At 36.6% G+C, this 16235-nt stretch overlaps 1 protein-coding gene across 4 annotated transcripts in view; it reads right to left on the bottom strand.

The window, feature by feature from the left end:
• LRRFIP2 (LRR binding FLII interacting protein 2) overlaps nt 1-16235 on the bottom strand; it is a 118526-nt gene that overhangs the window by 36897 nt on the left and 65394 nt on the right. For 2 of the 4 annotated variants that reach the window (XM_027088298.1, XM_027088296.1), the window contains 4 exons: nt 12468-12512; nt 10945-11061; nt 8086-8157; nt 3069-3239 (listed from right to left, as the gene is read on the bottom strand). In XM_027088298.1, coding sequence (XP_026944099.1) covers nt 3069-3239; nt 8086-8157; nt 10945-11061; nt 12468-12512 — 405 coding nt within the window. The remainder of the gene's footprint in view (nt 1-3068; nt 3240-8085; nt 8158-10944; nt 11062-12467; nt 12513-16235) is intronic. The other 2 variants (XM_027088294.1, XM_027088297.1) reach the window with 1 other exon arrangement.

The raw sequence follows: 16235 nt of genomic DNA, 5'->3' as shown, positions 1-16235 counted from the left end.
TAAGATGGATGAAGTGTATGGTATGTGAATTATATCTCAATAAAGCTGTTTTAAAACAATAAAAGAAAATGAAAGAAAACAGTAATGATAAAATTAGAATATCTCATTTTGCAACCCCTAATCAACTAATGGATATAAGTATCCAGCTACAGCATCACAGAGAGAGGAGCCATACATCTGGGCCTCCTGAAGGGTTTAGTCTACTTCTCTATGAAGTAGACTAAACCTGTATTTGATTAAACCTCTAAACCTAACTAACTATTTACAGGAAATACAGAGGAAAAAGGAGCATGGTAAAGAACGACAGTAATGAAACAGCAAAATCCCCAAGACTGTCAGAAACTGTTAAAAGAAAAGCAATCCAGTTTCTTCAACACATAAATTGCAAGGGAAAAAAAGAGATGATAGGAAACCTATAAATAAAAACAGACTTATAAGACATGACAACTAATTCCAATGTGTGGAACTTATCTAGATCCTGATTGTTTTTTTAAGTGCGAAAAAGAACAATCATTTATGACATTGAGACAACTGAAATTTTAACAATGACAGGATATGTAATATGAAAGAATTATTATTAATTTTTCAGATGTGAAATGGTCTTGTTATATTTAAAAAAAAGAAAGTCCATATCATTTAAATTCATATTAAATTCATATTAAAATATGGGGTATTTAGGACTTGCTTCAAATAATGTGAGTGGGGGAAGTAGACAGGGCAAAATTGGCCATACACTGATGGTTTGTTAGGGGTAGGTAATGGGTTCAGGAGAGTTTGTTATACTCTTCTTTTTTTTTTTTTTTTGTATGTTTAAAATCTGCCATAAAAGATTTTATTAAATCTCAGATAAGCTTAAAAAAAAAAAAGGAAAAAAATTCCCTACTATAATGAATAGCTATTAAGAAAAGAATAATACACCTGAGACATTCCTAATCAGGCATTCTGTCCCTGAAGTAGGTATAGAGACAATATTTAAGATGCAGTTACCATAATTCCAGCAGGAAACACTAAAGACATTTTGAAAAATGGTATGAATATCATTCTCTACCCTCACAATCTGCTGCTATAATGAAACATACCAGAGTGCCTGACCTCTTTGTATGACTCTGAACAGGAACATCTACTGCACGAGGCAATATCTGTTTAGGAGAAGAGAGCTCAGGGTGAAGGTACAGCAGAGAGAGACACAGCCACAAAGTCTTCTGCATCACAGTACCTGAAGCAGATCCCCAGGGTATTAAAAAAAGCATACAGATTTTTCAGAATCACAAAGCACATGATTTAAAAACAAAAACAAACTGAAAAGCCACAACTCTCTGTATACTAAGACATCTCTGCATCTTAGAAAATTATAGGAGGGAAAAATGAAGTTGGTTAAAATAGCTTATCATAAGGACTTTTTTTTTATTTTTAAAATGCTCAAGGACATTTGAGGAGATGGAAAGATAAGAACTCGTTTTAGGACTGATCATTAAATACTTAGCATGAGATTTTCTTCTAATCTGTTAGAAGCAAAGAGCCAGAAATAGCTAAGAAAAATGTGTGGGAAGGCAGAAAAGGAGTCCAAGGACTAAGAAAAGTATGACAGCTCAGACACTCCACAATTGGCCTATGAGATACAGGAAGAATCAAAGAGGAAACATCTATTGTCACCAAATCTTCAATGAGCCACTGTCATCAATATGAAAATACCCAGAGGCCTCTTTGTCACTTTATCTAGACACAAGTTTTCTTACTTTAACATTTTTGTTAATAGACACTATTTTTTTCCGAGGAGTTTTAGATTTACAGCAAAATGGAGCAGAAAGTTGTGTTTCCATATACTCCCACTCCTCTCCCCGCCCCTCAGGAACAGCCTTCCCCCACTATTAACATCCCAAACCAGAGTGGTACATTTGTTACAATCAATGAACCTACATTGACACATCATTGTCACCTAAAGCCCACCGTTTACATTAGGGTTCACTCTCAGTGCTGTACATTCTATGAGTTTTGATAAATGTATAATGTATCTACCATTACACTATGATACAGAATAGTACTGCTGCCCTAAAAATCTCCTGCACTCTACCTCTTCATCCCTCCTTTCCCCAAACCCACTACAAATACTTCCTAATACTTTAAAAGTGACCAAAACAGGCTGGAATGAGCATTTTTGGTCCTCAAGGAAAGAAATTCCTACAGTGTCTACAGTAATAATGCTGGTCCCTTAGAAGTTATATTAACAGCTTTTCTCCCTTTATTATGTACAGATACAGATTGTTGTTGTTGCTAACAATTCACCAAAGCTTATTTCCTAAATTATTATTATTATTTTTAAAACTTTTGCAATGTACTGGCAACGCATTTCTTGACAGTAATATCCACTTGTCCTCTGCTTGGACTGACTAAAACGCTTTTAAAAATCCAGTAAGCTTTTAAGAGAACCCAACTTGTTTTCTGCAGTTGTCAAAAGGCAAATCCAGGCCTTGGGCAGTGGCTTTTATTTTCCATCTGCACATTTTAACAATATAGCTTACAAACCTCTAAAGAAAACATCTGTTGATTTTTGACCCACATCTCCACACTGCAGTTTTTAAATAACTGGTTAAAGATGTCTCTCCAACCATTTAGAAAACAGGTTCTCTTGAAAAATGAGAGAAGAAAAGAAAAGAGAAGAGAAGAAAAGAGAAGAGAAGAGAAGAAAAGAAAGAATAAAATGAACCACCTCACTGAAAGCCTCTGGAGCTTTGGGCAGTTCCAGCCAGTTATAGCAGGAAGAAGTAATTCACTGTAATTGTCCCAATTAAGAGATAAAGATAAAATTTGAGTTGTATTCTATTTTCAGAAACTAAAGGAGGTCATAAGCTTCCCCTTATGAAAATAAGTTAAATCTTATAAAAATTAAGAAAGGAAAATATTTCAGGACCTGCAATCTTACGTTCTGTCAATTTCCTTGCACCAATCAGTTGTGATGGAACTATCATTCCCGGGGATGCTGTGCTCTTTCGTCAAACCCAGTACTTCTTAAATGGCAGGTTTTAATTTTCTGACCCCAGAGAAAGGCATGATGTAAGATGAGCAATTACCTTTGATTTTTCTTCATTTTCTCTATAAAATTCTGCCATCTGTTCCTCCTGCTCTTCAATAACATCCTTGAGGGTATCTACTTGGTATATCAAATTGTTCTTCTCATTGTCTAACTGTGCATTGGAAACCATGGCTTTCTTGTATTTTTCTTCCACTTCAGACAAAGACTCCTAAATGAAAGTCAAAGTCATCAGCCTAATATCTAAAATATGTTCATTGCCTATATGCCATATAACAGGAAACTATAGCACTGGCACAAACACATGAAGATGCATTTTTGCAAAATAAAAGCAGTTTGGGGAACCCTTTGTTTAGTAACATGCACATAAAACAGGAGGATGACAAGAAGCCAAGGACGCATCATTATAAGCACTTTATGGGCTCTCTGCTATCCAAAACAAATTCAAGCAGCAGTGCAGCCTCTGAAAGATGAAGAGGTGTGCAGACAACATATAAGAGTCATAGTGTAAAAATCATAAAATACAGAATCATTAATGGTTTCAGAAATGTTACTCCTGTAGTTTTTAACAACAGCTATTTGCAACAGAATACAGATACAACAGAAGACAGCCTCTCTTTACTCAAGTAAATTTCATACTTATTTGAATTGCACCACTTCCTGGACCTGTGTTTTCAGTACTTTCTTGGTCTGCATAACATTAATGTAAATGTATAAACATTTTGTCTAGCAACTTCAAATATTAGCCATTTTTAAATAAGTAAGCAATATAAAAACTATTATTTAAGAAAAAAGAGCTACCACTCAATGCCTAAATTTTTATATACTTCAAAGTTTTCTGCCTAAAATAGCTTACAGCCTGTTTCTTAATAACTACATCTATTTTGGTAGATTACTACTACCTAGCAGTATTTTTAAAACTAAAAAGAAAAACATTTCACATAGAAAAAGTCATCACTTCTGGAAGTAAATTTTTATTTTATTTAAAAAAAATTTTTCGCCATGCGGCATGCAGGATCTCAGTTCCCCAACCAGGAATTGAACCCACACCCCTGCAGTGGAAGTGCAGAGTCTTAACCACTGGACAGCCAGGGAAATCCCTGGAAATAAAATTTTAAAATATTAATGCAAATGTTTAACAAAAGATCAGTGATATAGAACTGAGAGTCCAGAATCCTTACATTTATGATCAACTGATATTTGACAAGGGTGCCCAGACAACTCAGTGGGGAAAGAGTAGTTTTTTCAATAAATGGTGTTGGGACAACTGAGATCCACATGCAAGCGAATAAAGTTGGACTCCTACTTCACACCAAACACAAAAATTAACTCAAAATGGATCAGAGACCTAAATTAAAAGCTAAAACTATAAAACACTTCCCAGAAAACACAGAGTAAATCTTTATTACTTTGGAGTGGGCAATGGTTTCTCAGATACAATACCAAACTATCAATGAAAGAAAAAGTAGACTTTATCAAAATCTTTTATGCTACAAACAATACCACCAAGAAAGTAAAAAGACGACCCACAAAATGGGAGAAAATATTTGTAAATCTTATATCTGATAAGGAACTTGTATCCAGAATATATAAAGAACACTTGGAAATCAATAATTAAAAGACACATCATTCGATTTTAAAATGGGTAAGGATATGACCAGATATTCCTCCAAAGATGGTGTACAAATGGACAATAAGAATACAAAAACTTTCTTAATATAATTAGTGATTAGGGAAATGCATATCAAAACTATAATGAGATACTACTTCAGATCTACTAGGATGGTTATTATCTATAATCAAAAAATGAGAAACAAGATAAGTGTTGGTGAGGATATGAAAAAACTAGACGACTCATACATTGCTGGGAAGAAGGTAAAATACTGCAGCTACTTTGGAAAACAGGTTGGCAGTACTTCAAAATGTTAAACATAGAGTTACCATATGACCCAACAATTCTATTGCTAGGTAATCTACCCAAGAGAAATGAAAAGATATGTCTATACAAACAGCTGTACACAAATGTTTACAGCAGCATTATTCATAATAGCCCCAAACTGGAAACAATCCAAATGCCTATCAACTCACAAATGGATAAACAAAATGTAGTAAATCCATATAGTGGAATACTACTCAGCCATTTTATACACACACACACACACGTGTGTATGTATATATATGTATACATATGTGTGTATACGTGTATATACACACACACACTGATGTGTTTTATAACACGGATGAATCTTGAAAACATTACGTTAAGTAAAAAGCCAATCACGGGCTTCCCTGGTGGCACAGTGGTTGAGAGTCCACCTGCCGATACAGGGGACATGGGTTCATGCCCCGGTCCAGGAAGATCCCACATGCCGCGGAGCGGCTGGGCCCATGGCCTGTACTGCTCTGCAACGGGAGAGGCCACAACAGTGAGAGGCCCGTGTACAGCAAAAAAAAAAAAAAAAAAAAGCCAATCACGAAAGACAACATAGACTAGTGGTTACCCAGGGCTAGGTGCAGGAGTGGGAGTGGAGGAGTGGGGAACATCTGCTGATTAGTATGGGGTTTCTTCTTGGGGTAGTGAAAATGTTCTAAAATTGGTGATGGTTGCACAATTCTGTGACTATGCAAAAAAACCCCACTGAATTGTACACTTTAAATGGGTAAATTTTATGGTATGTGATTTATATCTCAATAGATACACACAAACACATATGCATACACTTAATAATTCTTCACAACCCAGGACTGTATTAACAGGTAGGATTTATATTATGATTGAGAACAAATGTACCCAAATAAAGAATATAAGCCCAGTTAACTGTATAATGGTTCAAATATAGTAGGTATCTTAACACAATGCAGAATTTAGAATGATTCTCATCCATCTCAGAGACTAATAGCAAAAAAAAAAGTCCTCCTCACAACTCAGTCCCATACAAAATGGGGCATGACTGCATGAACACCAGAATCTAAGACAGTTCAAGCAGTAGCTGCAAGGACACAATATATAACATAATAAAACTGACATAAAATGTATGGAGTGTACTTTTCCCTTTAAACAAAAGACCACAGAAGACTATTTTAAACTTAAGCGTCAAGGTAGTTTGTTGTTGTTGTTGTTTTGGCCACACGGCTTGCAGGGTCTTAGCTCCCCAACCAGGGACTGAACCCTCAGCAGTGAAAGATCGGAGTCCTACCACTGGACCGCCAGCAAATTCCCTCAAGGTAGTTTTAATGATTTTAATCTAGCTCACACAGTGATACCCATAAGGAATGAGTTTTACTTAAAGGTGTCTAAGGCCGCGATGTTCAGTGTAGGTGCTGGACTAGAAGCAACAGCATTATCTGGGACCTGGTTAAAAACGCAAATTTTCAACCACTCCGTCCTAGACCTACTGAATGAGAAAATCTGGGAGTAGAGTCCAGCAATCTGTGATAACAAGACCCAGGTGACTGTGGAGGGAGGGTAGAGGGGGGAAAAAACACCTCAAAGGCAGACATACTTAAGAATAATGTCATAAGCAATGACTGAGCATCCTTTTTTAATAGAATATAGATATATCACACCACCATGCTTTGACCACCAACCAGGTAATTTTTTAAAAGATTTTTTTCCATTTAAAAGAGTCATTTCAAGGATAAACATAATTTGAAGTCAAGTTCAATTATACACTAACCATGAATTAAGAAAAGGGGACTTATCTGTTCAGAGTCTCAAATAAGGTTAATCTGTTTTTTGTATCTTTCAAAAAATGAAATAAATGGTAGATCTAAAAGGTAAGGGGAAAATGTTTAAGATAAAATAAAAAACGAGTAAGAATGCCTTTGAATCACTTGCTTTCCTGATACATTATGTTACGTACGAGACTTTAAAATGAATGTATTTATTGAAGGTACTGGATTTGTTCCACTGATCTAAGATATTTCCAAGTCATATCTCTAAAACCTTAAAAGGGGGATTAAATCCTGAAGATGAGAGCAGTAAGACTAACTGAGCACATCAGCTCACTAACTCTGGGATCTTCCTGATGTTTACCAACAACCACACACTGCTGTCAGCAGTGTCCAGGCTTCCTGGGGGCGCTCTCCACAGGCCTTCCCACCCTTTCTGGACCATAATCCCCTGCATGAAGTTTCTGGCTGGTAGCTGGGCTAAGTCCAATCATGCTTGGCGGCTGAGCAAAGCCTTGACCATCAGGTCTACACTCTGTCCTTTGAGCATATCCTGAGTCACCTTTCTGAATGCCCTGCTTACGCATTTTTAGAGGCCTGGTGTGTATTTCTATTTCAAATAGGGACCTACATGTATTCAGAGAAACTTAAGAGTAATTCATAATACTAGGTTTGAACTTCATAAGAAAACATAGGGAAGAGCATGAAAATCAAGTGCCATTTACAAGTAAAATGTCTGCCTCACATGGACACTTCTACTGAAAACTGGTAGCCATCCTTGACTGGAAGAAATAAGGCCCATTTAAATTTACCTCCAAATGATTCAAGGCACCGAATCTGTGTAACTCTTTTTGATCTATGTGAAAAACAATCAAAACAAAAAGAAAACACAGTCCTCATGCTTCAGGGTCCTTCCTCCAGAAGGAATATTTATAGTAATGCTCTTTCTCTTAGATGCTTCTTCCTTCTACTCCTAATACTGACTGAATTTGGTGGCAGAAACAGGCAATGCTCTTTCATTTAGCTTGGAAGAATTTTAAGGTCTAATTCTCAATAAAAAATATTCTTAGAACACTTTTTAGGGTTTTGCCCAACTCAATTTTGTAAGGCTAAGACACAAGGGATACGTAAGTATTTTATAAGGTTTAAAAACTGTAAGGCATAATATCTTTTCCTGAATATTCCAAAAACTACAGTACACATTTAAACATAAGCAGAGATTGGAAGTTCGCCTTTCCTATGCATTGCAGGTTAAGCACATGCTTGAAAGACAAACACTGTTAGTAAAGCTATGTGCAGTGGGGTTAATAGAATTTGTGAAACCACCATTACCAACACTTCTGCGTACAGAGAACATGCTTGGGCTGCAAAATGGGCCCTGATACCTTTAGTTCCTTAAGCCCCTGCATGTATCTCCCTTCTACATCCTGTATCTGGTCCTTAAGGTCATAGATATCCTGCAGGACATAGGAATGAACCATTGCATAAAACCACACACAAAGTCTCAAAGGATTCAGATGAAAATGTGAATTACTTTTGCATATTCCAGACTAAAAGCAGAGAAACTGAGGTACACAAACGTAACTGCCACTGCAAACTGCTAAAAGGGGCAAACAGGCAAGTGATGGTGGGGCTGGGGAAGGCCTGGAGTAATCATTCTAACATATCAAATACTTCCTTGACATTAACTCCTGTGGAAAAAACATTAGCAAATGGGGCTGGCGCTGTGTACAAAAGCTATATAAGTTATAACATTTTTTAAAATACAATTTAAAAAACTGTATCAATCATTCAAATAATTTTTAGCATAACACTCCACCGATAGCTACTAAAATATGTAGTAAATTAATTATAAGCTGAAGATTCTACTGAGTCATGCAGAAGTTTTAAAAAATGTAAAACTAGAGATGAACAAAGTTGTCTTTCAATGACTTGGTTACTGACCACAATTAATTTGGGGGAAAGACAGGTAAAGGGAAGGGTATTAAACAAATATTTTAAACACAGTGTCAAATGAGAGAGTCTATCCTGAGGACATCATTTAAATGATGAGAAAAGCCTTTGCTCCAAATGTTACCATAATCCTTATAAGAAAAGTGAAGCAGGCCAAATTTTAAATGGAAAATATTGTTTCCCTTGTACCTGACCTTGCTACATGAGGTCTATTCTGGATGGTTGATTTAGGGGGGAAATAACTGATACAGGGCCCTGAACATAACTGTACAATTACAGGCAGGATCAATTATCAAAGGCCCATTACACAGAGTTTCTATATTACATTTCCCCTGCCCCCTTCATTCCCTCCTTGGTAGTTTTGTCTTTTATTCATTCGTTCATTCGACAGACATTTATCAAGTGCCTATTAGGAGCCAAATGCTAGGATACAAAAATCTCATTTCCTTCAAGGAGGTTGTTCTCTCAAAGAAGAAATACAAGTAAACAGCGAGCACAAGCTCAGTCTGAGGCTGGAATGCCCCATCCTTTTGTCCCACTAGAAAATAGCACCTAAAGGCAAGAGTTAAGCTTATTCAACGTTGCACCCTCGTGCTTATGCCTGGTACTTAGGAAGAGTTCAATAACACTGACCCCTTCAAAGTCAGAACCAGGCTGACCTGGGCCTCCTTCTGCAGTGCCGCTGCCGCTGTTCCAATCCTCACCCTCTCCTAACCTTCAGCCCACTTTTACGAGCTGCCCATTTCACAAGCCAGACTCCTGCTCCTACCCCGCCCACAATCTTACTCAGTCCCCACCGGTCCCTCCCTCGTCCTCTACTGTGTCAGTGGGAAGGGGCGGCCACCTTCCATCCATCTGATCCCTGGACCCTCCTCTCACCCACTCAGGCACTTTCTCAGTCAGCTACCCCTTCTCCTTCCTTAACCTTCACAGTCTCTCTCTACTGGCTCAATCCAACCAATGAAAACAACAACTAATGCTGCCTTTAAAAGAACACAGAAACCTCTTAACTTCCTCTCTCTCTGTACTGACCAAACAACTTCCATTCTCCAATACTCTCTTCAGAGCAAGTTGCCTACATTTTCTCCCATCACAGTTTTGACTTGCTCATCTCATCCCCATTGTTCAACCACAGGGTAACTCTTCTCCTTGCCTCCAATGCTTCTTCCAGTCTGTGGTCAATCTTTAGGAATGCAAATCAGATAGTACTGCTCCACTATTTAATATCCCCTAGTTGTCAGGGTAAACCTGAATTCCTGCCATACAAGGTGCTTTGTGATATGGCCCATCACTACTTCTCCAGCCTTCTCTCTCACCCACTACGAATCCTCACTTCTCATCCTACCCTCTGGCAACTTTGCTATACAGATAATCTTGTGGGTCTCTGAATTTAACTATCTGAGAAAGCCTTCACCCTTCAGCTTCTTTGCCTGGTTAATTTTTATTCTTCCTTCACGCCCTCTCTCCACCGAAAAGCCTTTTTTAAAATCTCTTCTTCTAGTCTAATTTAGATGATGCTTCTCTGAATTCCCTTAACAGCCCTATTCTTACTACTACCATGGCATCACACCACCTGGTTTTACTGGTTTATATCCATTTGTCTTCCCTATGAAACAGTGAACTCTTTAAGTCCAAAGTGTGCTTTACTGCCTGACTCTGTGGGGCCAAGTGCTCAACAACGTTGAACGAATGAATAAATGCAATTTTTATTACTGCCCTTCCCTCGTTCCTCAAAAAGAGCATGTCCAGCAAATAGACATTCAAATACATTTTGAAAGTGTTATTAATAAGAATGGAGACTCAACTAATGATTTAAATGAGCTTACATTACTCAGGTATTTCTGTCATCCCAAATATTATTATACTTGTCTTATCATGAAACACTGAGAGATAACTGTATTCAGGCAGCCAAATAACACCATAACGGCTCAAAAGACTAATAATTCCCCAAATCCGGTTCCTTGTACATCCACATATTTTCCATTTAAAATATGGCCAATTATTTGAGAGAATTACTTTTATATACATTAGAAAGATTTTTTGGCATTTGTAAATTAGCAGAAGTCATTCCAATATCATCAAATGTTCAGGAAAGAGAATGGAAGAATTAACTAATCTCCTTCCCTTCAGACCCTAGTCACATTCTTGAACTGCACTAACAATTTTTTTTAAAGAACTCATACCATACTTTTTTCTTCCTACCAAGACACATTAAATGTTAAATAGTTCCACTAGACTACAAAGAAGCCAAAAAATTGTTTATAAAAAGCAAACCAAAAATCGCGGTTTACCCGCAATTCACTTAATGAGGTGTCTGGATCTATTAAGCTGCTCGTGTCCCCGCTTCCTCGTCTGGATGAGTTTCCACTTAGAGGGGTTGTTGCTGAGGCAGAATTTCGAGATGAAGGCTAGAGAAAAAGAAATATGGCACTTTTAAGTCTTGTTTCTTTAAAAATATATTTGCTGTGGAAACTAAAAGTGGGCCAGGGTGGTGGGGAGAGATCTAACACAGTGTGACGAGAAGTTACCGAATGCAATCCACAGGCAATTTAGATTGGCTCTGGGGAGAGGGTACCCAGAGATGGGCCCAGGCATACTAAGCACAACTGTGTTCGCTCGCTTTACTGGAATCTAGAATTCATAATAACTAAGAAGGAAATGGTTCGTGTGAGAGTTGTCTGTTTTCTAAGTTTATCTTTGCTGTATTGTAAACAGCACTGGGGTGAGTACATCTGCTTGATTTTAAACAGTTATAGAATGTTATACTTGGTATGATAGCAGTCCTCCTGTTTAGTTCCTGAAGCTGCTTCTTTAGAATCTTTTCTTTTCCTAATACTTTGCTGATAAAGTTGGAGATACTATTTGCAGCTGACAGCAACAATACCGTGTATCACTATGAATTTAGACTGCTCTTCCCACAATGAGTTTAAATGCGACATCATGCTACTGGATTAATAAACGGCAGGGATTTGTGCTATTCAATACAGCAGCCAACTAGCCACATGCAGTGATTGAGCACTTGGAATGTGGTTAGTCCAAACTGAGAATTTTTTTTTTAGGTGTAAAATACACACCAGATTTTGAAGGCTTAGTGTAGAAAAAAGAATGTAAAATATTTCATTAATAAGTTTTCATATTGATTATGTTTAAATATTTTGGACATTTGGGTTAAATAAAATATATTATTTGTATTAATTTTATCTGTTTCTTTTTACTATTTTAGCGTGGCTGCTAGAAAATTTAAACTTACATATGTGGTTTACATTTGTGGCTTGCACTGTATTTCTGCTGGATAGAACTGGTACACCTTTTGGGGGCATAGCACAAAATTAATCCTGATAATTTCCCTAAGATGACGTTCTAAAAATATTTCTAGAAGAAAATTAGAGATTTTTTTAAACACAAAGCAACTCCTAGAAAGGAGTTATTTTATTGTACTTCGAAGAATAATTTATCTATAATAGGAAAAAAACAAAACCCTCAGAGTTTGTCACCACCATTCCTAAAGACACGTCTTCATTTTCAGTGTTTAATGGCTTCTTCTAAGGATTAAATTCTAGAGGAATGAAAATCAAAAGAGCAGCCAAAAGTTTAAGAGGTGACATTCAAGGAAATAAAATGCAGTGTCTTTTCTCTTCCCAGTGCTTCACATGATTCAACCACAGAGGAATCCGGGGGTCAAGGACAGGAAGTAGATGAAGAGAGGAAGAGTAGCTCCATCAGTTAAACTGTTGTAAAATCGAGAATAAAATAGTAGTAGACAGTAAGTTATTGACCTTGAGAACTTAATTTCCTTAGAAATTTAGATACTCACCCTTGTGTAATTTTCAGCATATTGTTTGTCAGATTTTTCATCCAACTAGAAAAGAACAGAGATAAAAATCAGAAAAGATGCTTAGCATTTTCATTTTTTTATGGGGAAAAAAAAGAAGTGACCTCATTTGAGTTCTCCAGTCCAATCGATATTTGGAACCTAAAAGCAAACATACTAAAACTGAAATAAAAGTTGGGACACATAAAACAAGATGTTAAGAACTTTAATTCTTATCTAAGGAAGACATGGAGTAAGCAAGCTGTCCTTATGAAAAAATTTAGAACTTTTACACAGATTTTCTTTTCATGGTATTTGAAACATATTAAAGAAAACTATATGTTAAACTTAAATTTTATCATTGTAAAAGTTAATGCACACACACAAAAAAGTGTATACATCAAAAAGAAAATTCTGATAAAACCAAAAGCCAAAAAACTTTATTATCTTAGCATTACTGACACAGGACACACAGATTAAGACTAGCATACTTAGACAAAAACGTTCAGATTGGGCTAGAGCATGTAAAATATATCATCAAAAAAATTTCCCCACAGCACTAAGGAAATTGGTTGCCTGGTTTTTGTTTTTGCTTTTTAAGTAATACACGCTCACGTATCCAAAAAAAGAGAAAAAAACAGCACAAAGGGTATGCAAAGTAAGCCTCTCTCTAGAGGTACACCATACCCAGATCTTCAAGGGCAACCTACACCCAGTCTTTAAAAAATTCTAACACATTAAAAAACAAAACAAAAAAAACAACAAAAAAATTTCTAACAGTAGTGTCCCAAATACATTCCATATCTTCTTTTTCCCCTTACCATGTTTCAGAGATCAGAGAAAGTACTTTATTTTTCTTCATGGCATTTATCACTCCCTGACCCCATGATATTTATTAACTTATTTATTAATAAATAAACTTATTTATTAATTGTCTGATCTCTCTCTCTTTAATGTAAGCTCTATGTCTGTATGTTCTTTTCTGTATTCCTAACACCAAGAATAGCACCTGGGGCTTCCCTGGTGGTACGGTGGTTAAGAATCCGCCTGCCAATGCAGGGGACAGGGGTTCAAGCCCTGGTCCGGGAAGATCCCACATGCCATGGAGCAACTAAGCTGGTGTGCCACAACTACTGAGCCTGCGCTCTAGAGCCTGCGAGCCAAAACTACTGAAAGCTGTGTGCCTAGAGCCTGTGCTCCGCAACAAGAGGAGCCACCACAATGAGAAGCACGTGCACCGCAACGAAGAGTAGTCCCCGCTCACCGCAAATAAAGAAAGCCCACGCGCAGCAATAAAGACCCAACACAGCCAAAAATAAATAAATAAATTAAAAAAAAAAAAAAAGAATAGCACCTGGCATACAGGACTCAAAATTTCTTGGATGAACGAATAAATGAATTATATCCCATATGTACTTATAGACTTACCTCATTTATTTTAACAGCTGCATAGTACCCTATTATCTGGACATACCATAATTGAGTTATCCTATCTTCTGCAGATAGGCCTTACGGTTGTTTTAGTTGGCGTTTCAAGAAGGGAAGTACCTTAAAGGTTTAGTCTAAAACCCTGATTTTATAGCTGAGGAAAGAGAAATTCAGAGGTGAAAGACCTTGCTGAAGCATGCATAACTGCTAAATGTCAGAGCTGAATCCAGACCTCAGTTTTGTGAATTTTTCGTATTATTTACCTGTATATACTGTCCAAATTACCACTGGGGGAAAAAAGTCACAGAAAAATTTAACTAAATGAAAATATACCCAGACTCCAACTCCTAGACCAACCTTCCCAGCCCAATCTAGAGAAGAGATTTGAAAACCTTCCTTAGTTAATTATTAAAACACAAAATGTCATTATTTCTGGCTCAGTTCAGATCACTTCACTCTAACTTCCTCATATTTGACAGTTTTTTCTGTTTTTTTTTATTACCCACATTTATTTGTGTTCATTTTCTGTCTCAGTAAACACCTTTTATTATAAGTACCAAATCAGAATATAAATACTATCTCAGACTTCAAATTCTTTTTGCTACTTCTTACTGTAATACTCTTAAAAAAAAGGAACTGATTTTAGTTCATTTTGACTTCTTTAAACCACATATGAAATGTTTTAAAACAGGCGATGACAATAGTTTTTAATATTGGCAGTTATTGCCATAGAAAGGAATTATCTTCCTCACATCTATACTAGTAAAATATATTGCCTAATATTTAATGTGTTATTCCTCAGAGTGAAAGAAATATCATATCTAAATAAACAGACTTATTTTCCTTAGAGTATCTTCCAACTCTCTTCTACTAATGAGTTAAAGAGAAAAACAAGCAGCATTCAGAAACATTCTTCCAGGTCCATTTGAAACCCTGTCTCTTATCCCACTCTCACACAAATGACCCCCAAACCCACCCAGTTTTTAATAGACAGTCACCTGAGAATAATCTTACATTTCAGAGGCTGCATCGCTGACCCAGTCCACTGCAGGACTGATTCTGTTGCTTTCGCTATCTCCTGACAGATCCCAACTGCAGCACCTGCCCAAGCTGATCATGTGCCAAACTTCAGGGACTGTGGAGGTAGCAAAAATGCCTAGAGCCGCCCCGCTGCAGGGACTTGGCCAGAGACTCTTCAGTGCTCACTTTGCAGGCTTGTGCTGCATTATACGCAGCCTTCCGTTTAGACGAAAAGCTAGTGGAAACCTGGTATTCTAAAAGCCCTGGGAGGTCTACATAGCTGCATTGCAACGACAAGCTAGTGTTCAAAATGATGACCAAAAGAGTCTGCCAGATCCTCAAAAGGCTCTTAAGTGGAATAAGATATAATCATGTTTAATATACTAAGGTATAAAAGAGGGAAATGTTGGTAAAAGGGTACAAACTTTCAGCTAGAAGATCAATAAGGTCTGAGGATCTAATGTAAAACATGGTGACTACAGCTGATTTTAAAAAATTGTTATATATGAATAACATGGAAAAAATAAATATGCAATAATATGAAAAACCAGAAAACAAAGGCTATATGTACTATATAGTCACACTTTTGTAAAACAAGCAAAGTAAACTGAGATAGAGAAAAATACGGAAAATAAGTCATCAAATTGCTTTAAAAAAAAGTGGCTAAACAAAATGGTAGACTAAAATATAACACAACAACAACAAAACAGAAAGCAAGGCTTTTTTCCTTAGTAAAGCCCTCAGGACTTGCTCATGAATACTGACTACAGCCTACTATTCTCAAAAACTTTCAAGTAAATATTATGCCATTACACTCCTAAATAATTAAATTGGTAATTTTCCAATCAAGAAAAGGGTTCCCTTGATAGCTGGAAATGGAAAGTTAGCTGACAGGCTTGTATCAATAATATTTCATATTCGTATTAATGCACAAAGAAGAGCACATGATGGCAAACTTTATTGCTTCTTTTAAGAATTTCAAATTATCAACTCATAAACAAAGTCTTAAATATCATCTTTTCCATATTTCAGTGATAAATGCCTTTGCCTTATTTATGTCTGGGAAATCTGAAAATGCTTTGCTCTTGACATCAGAATATAGATTGTTTCTCTTTAAATCTACACTCCTTATTTGTTGAAATTAGTACGTGAGAAATATTTCTTAGAATACATATCTTGTCAAATCTTTGAAACCCTTGGTTTCTTCTTAAAAGAAAGATATTTCTTATTCTCTGATTAAGAGGCCCTTTGACCTTCATTTCAGCAAATGGCTACTTTGACAGATAATTTTATCCTACTAGAATGGTAAAATACAATTTGAAC

Source organism: Aethalodelphis obliquidens, unplaced genomic scaffold (genome assembly GCF_003676395.1).
Source record: "Aethalodelphis obliquidens isolate GAN/ISIS:26980383/991018 unplaced genomic scaffold, ASM367639v1 scaffold62, whole genome shotgun sequence".
NCBI lineage: Eukaryota > Metazoa > Chordata > Mammalia > Artiodactyla > Delphinidae > Aethalodelphis > Aethalodelphis obliquidens.
The sequence above is the reverse complement of the archived record's forward strand: the minus strand, read 5'-3'. Positions and strand labels throughout refer to the sequence as shown.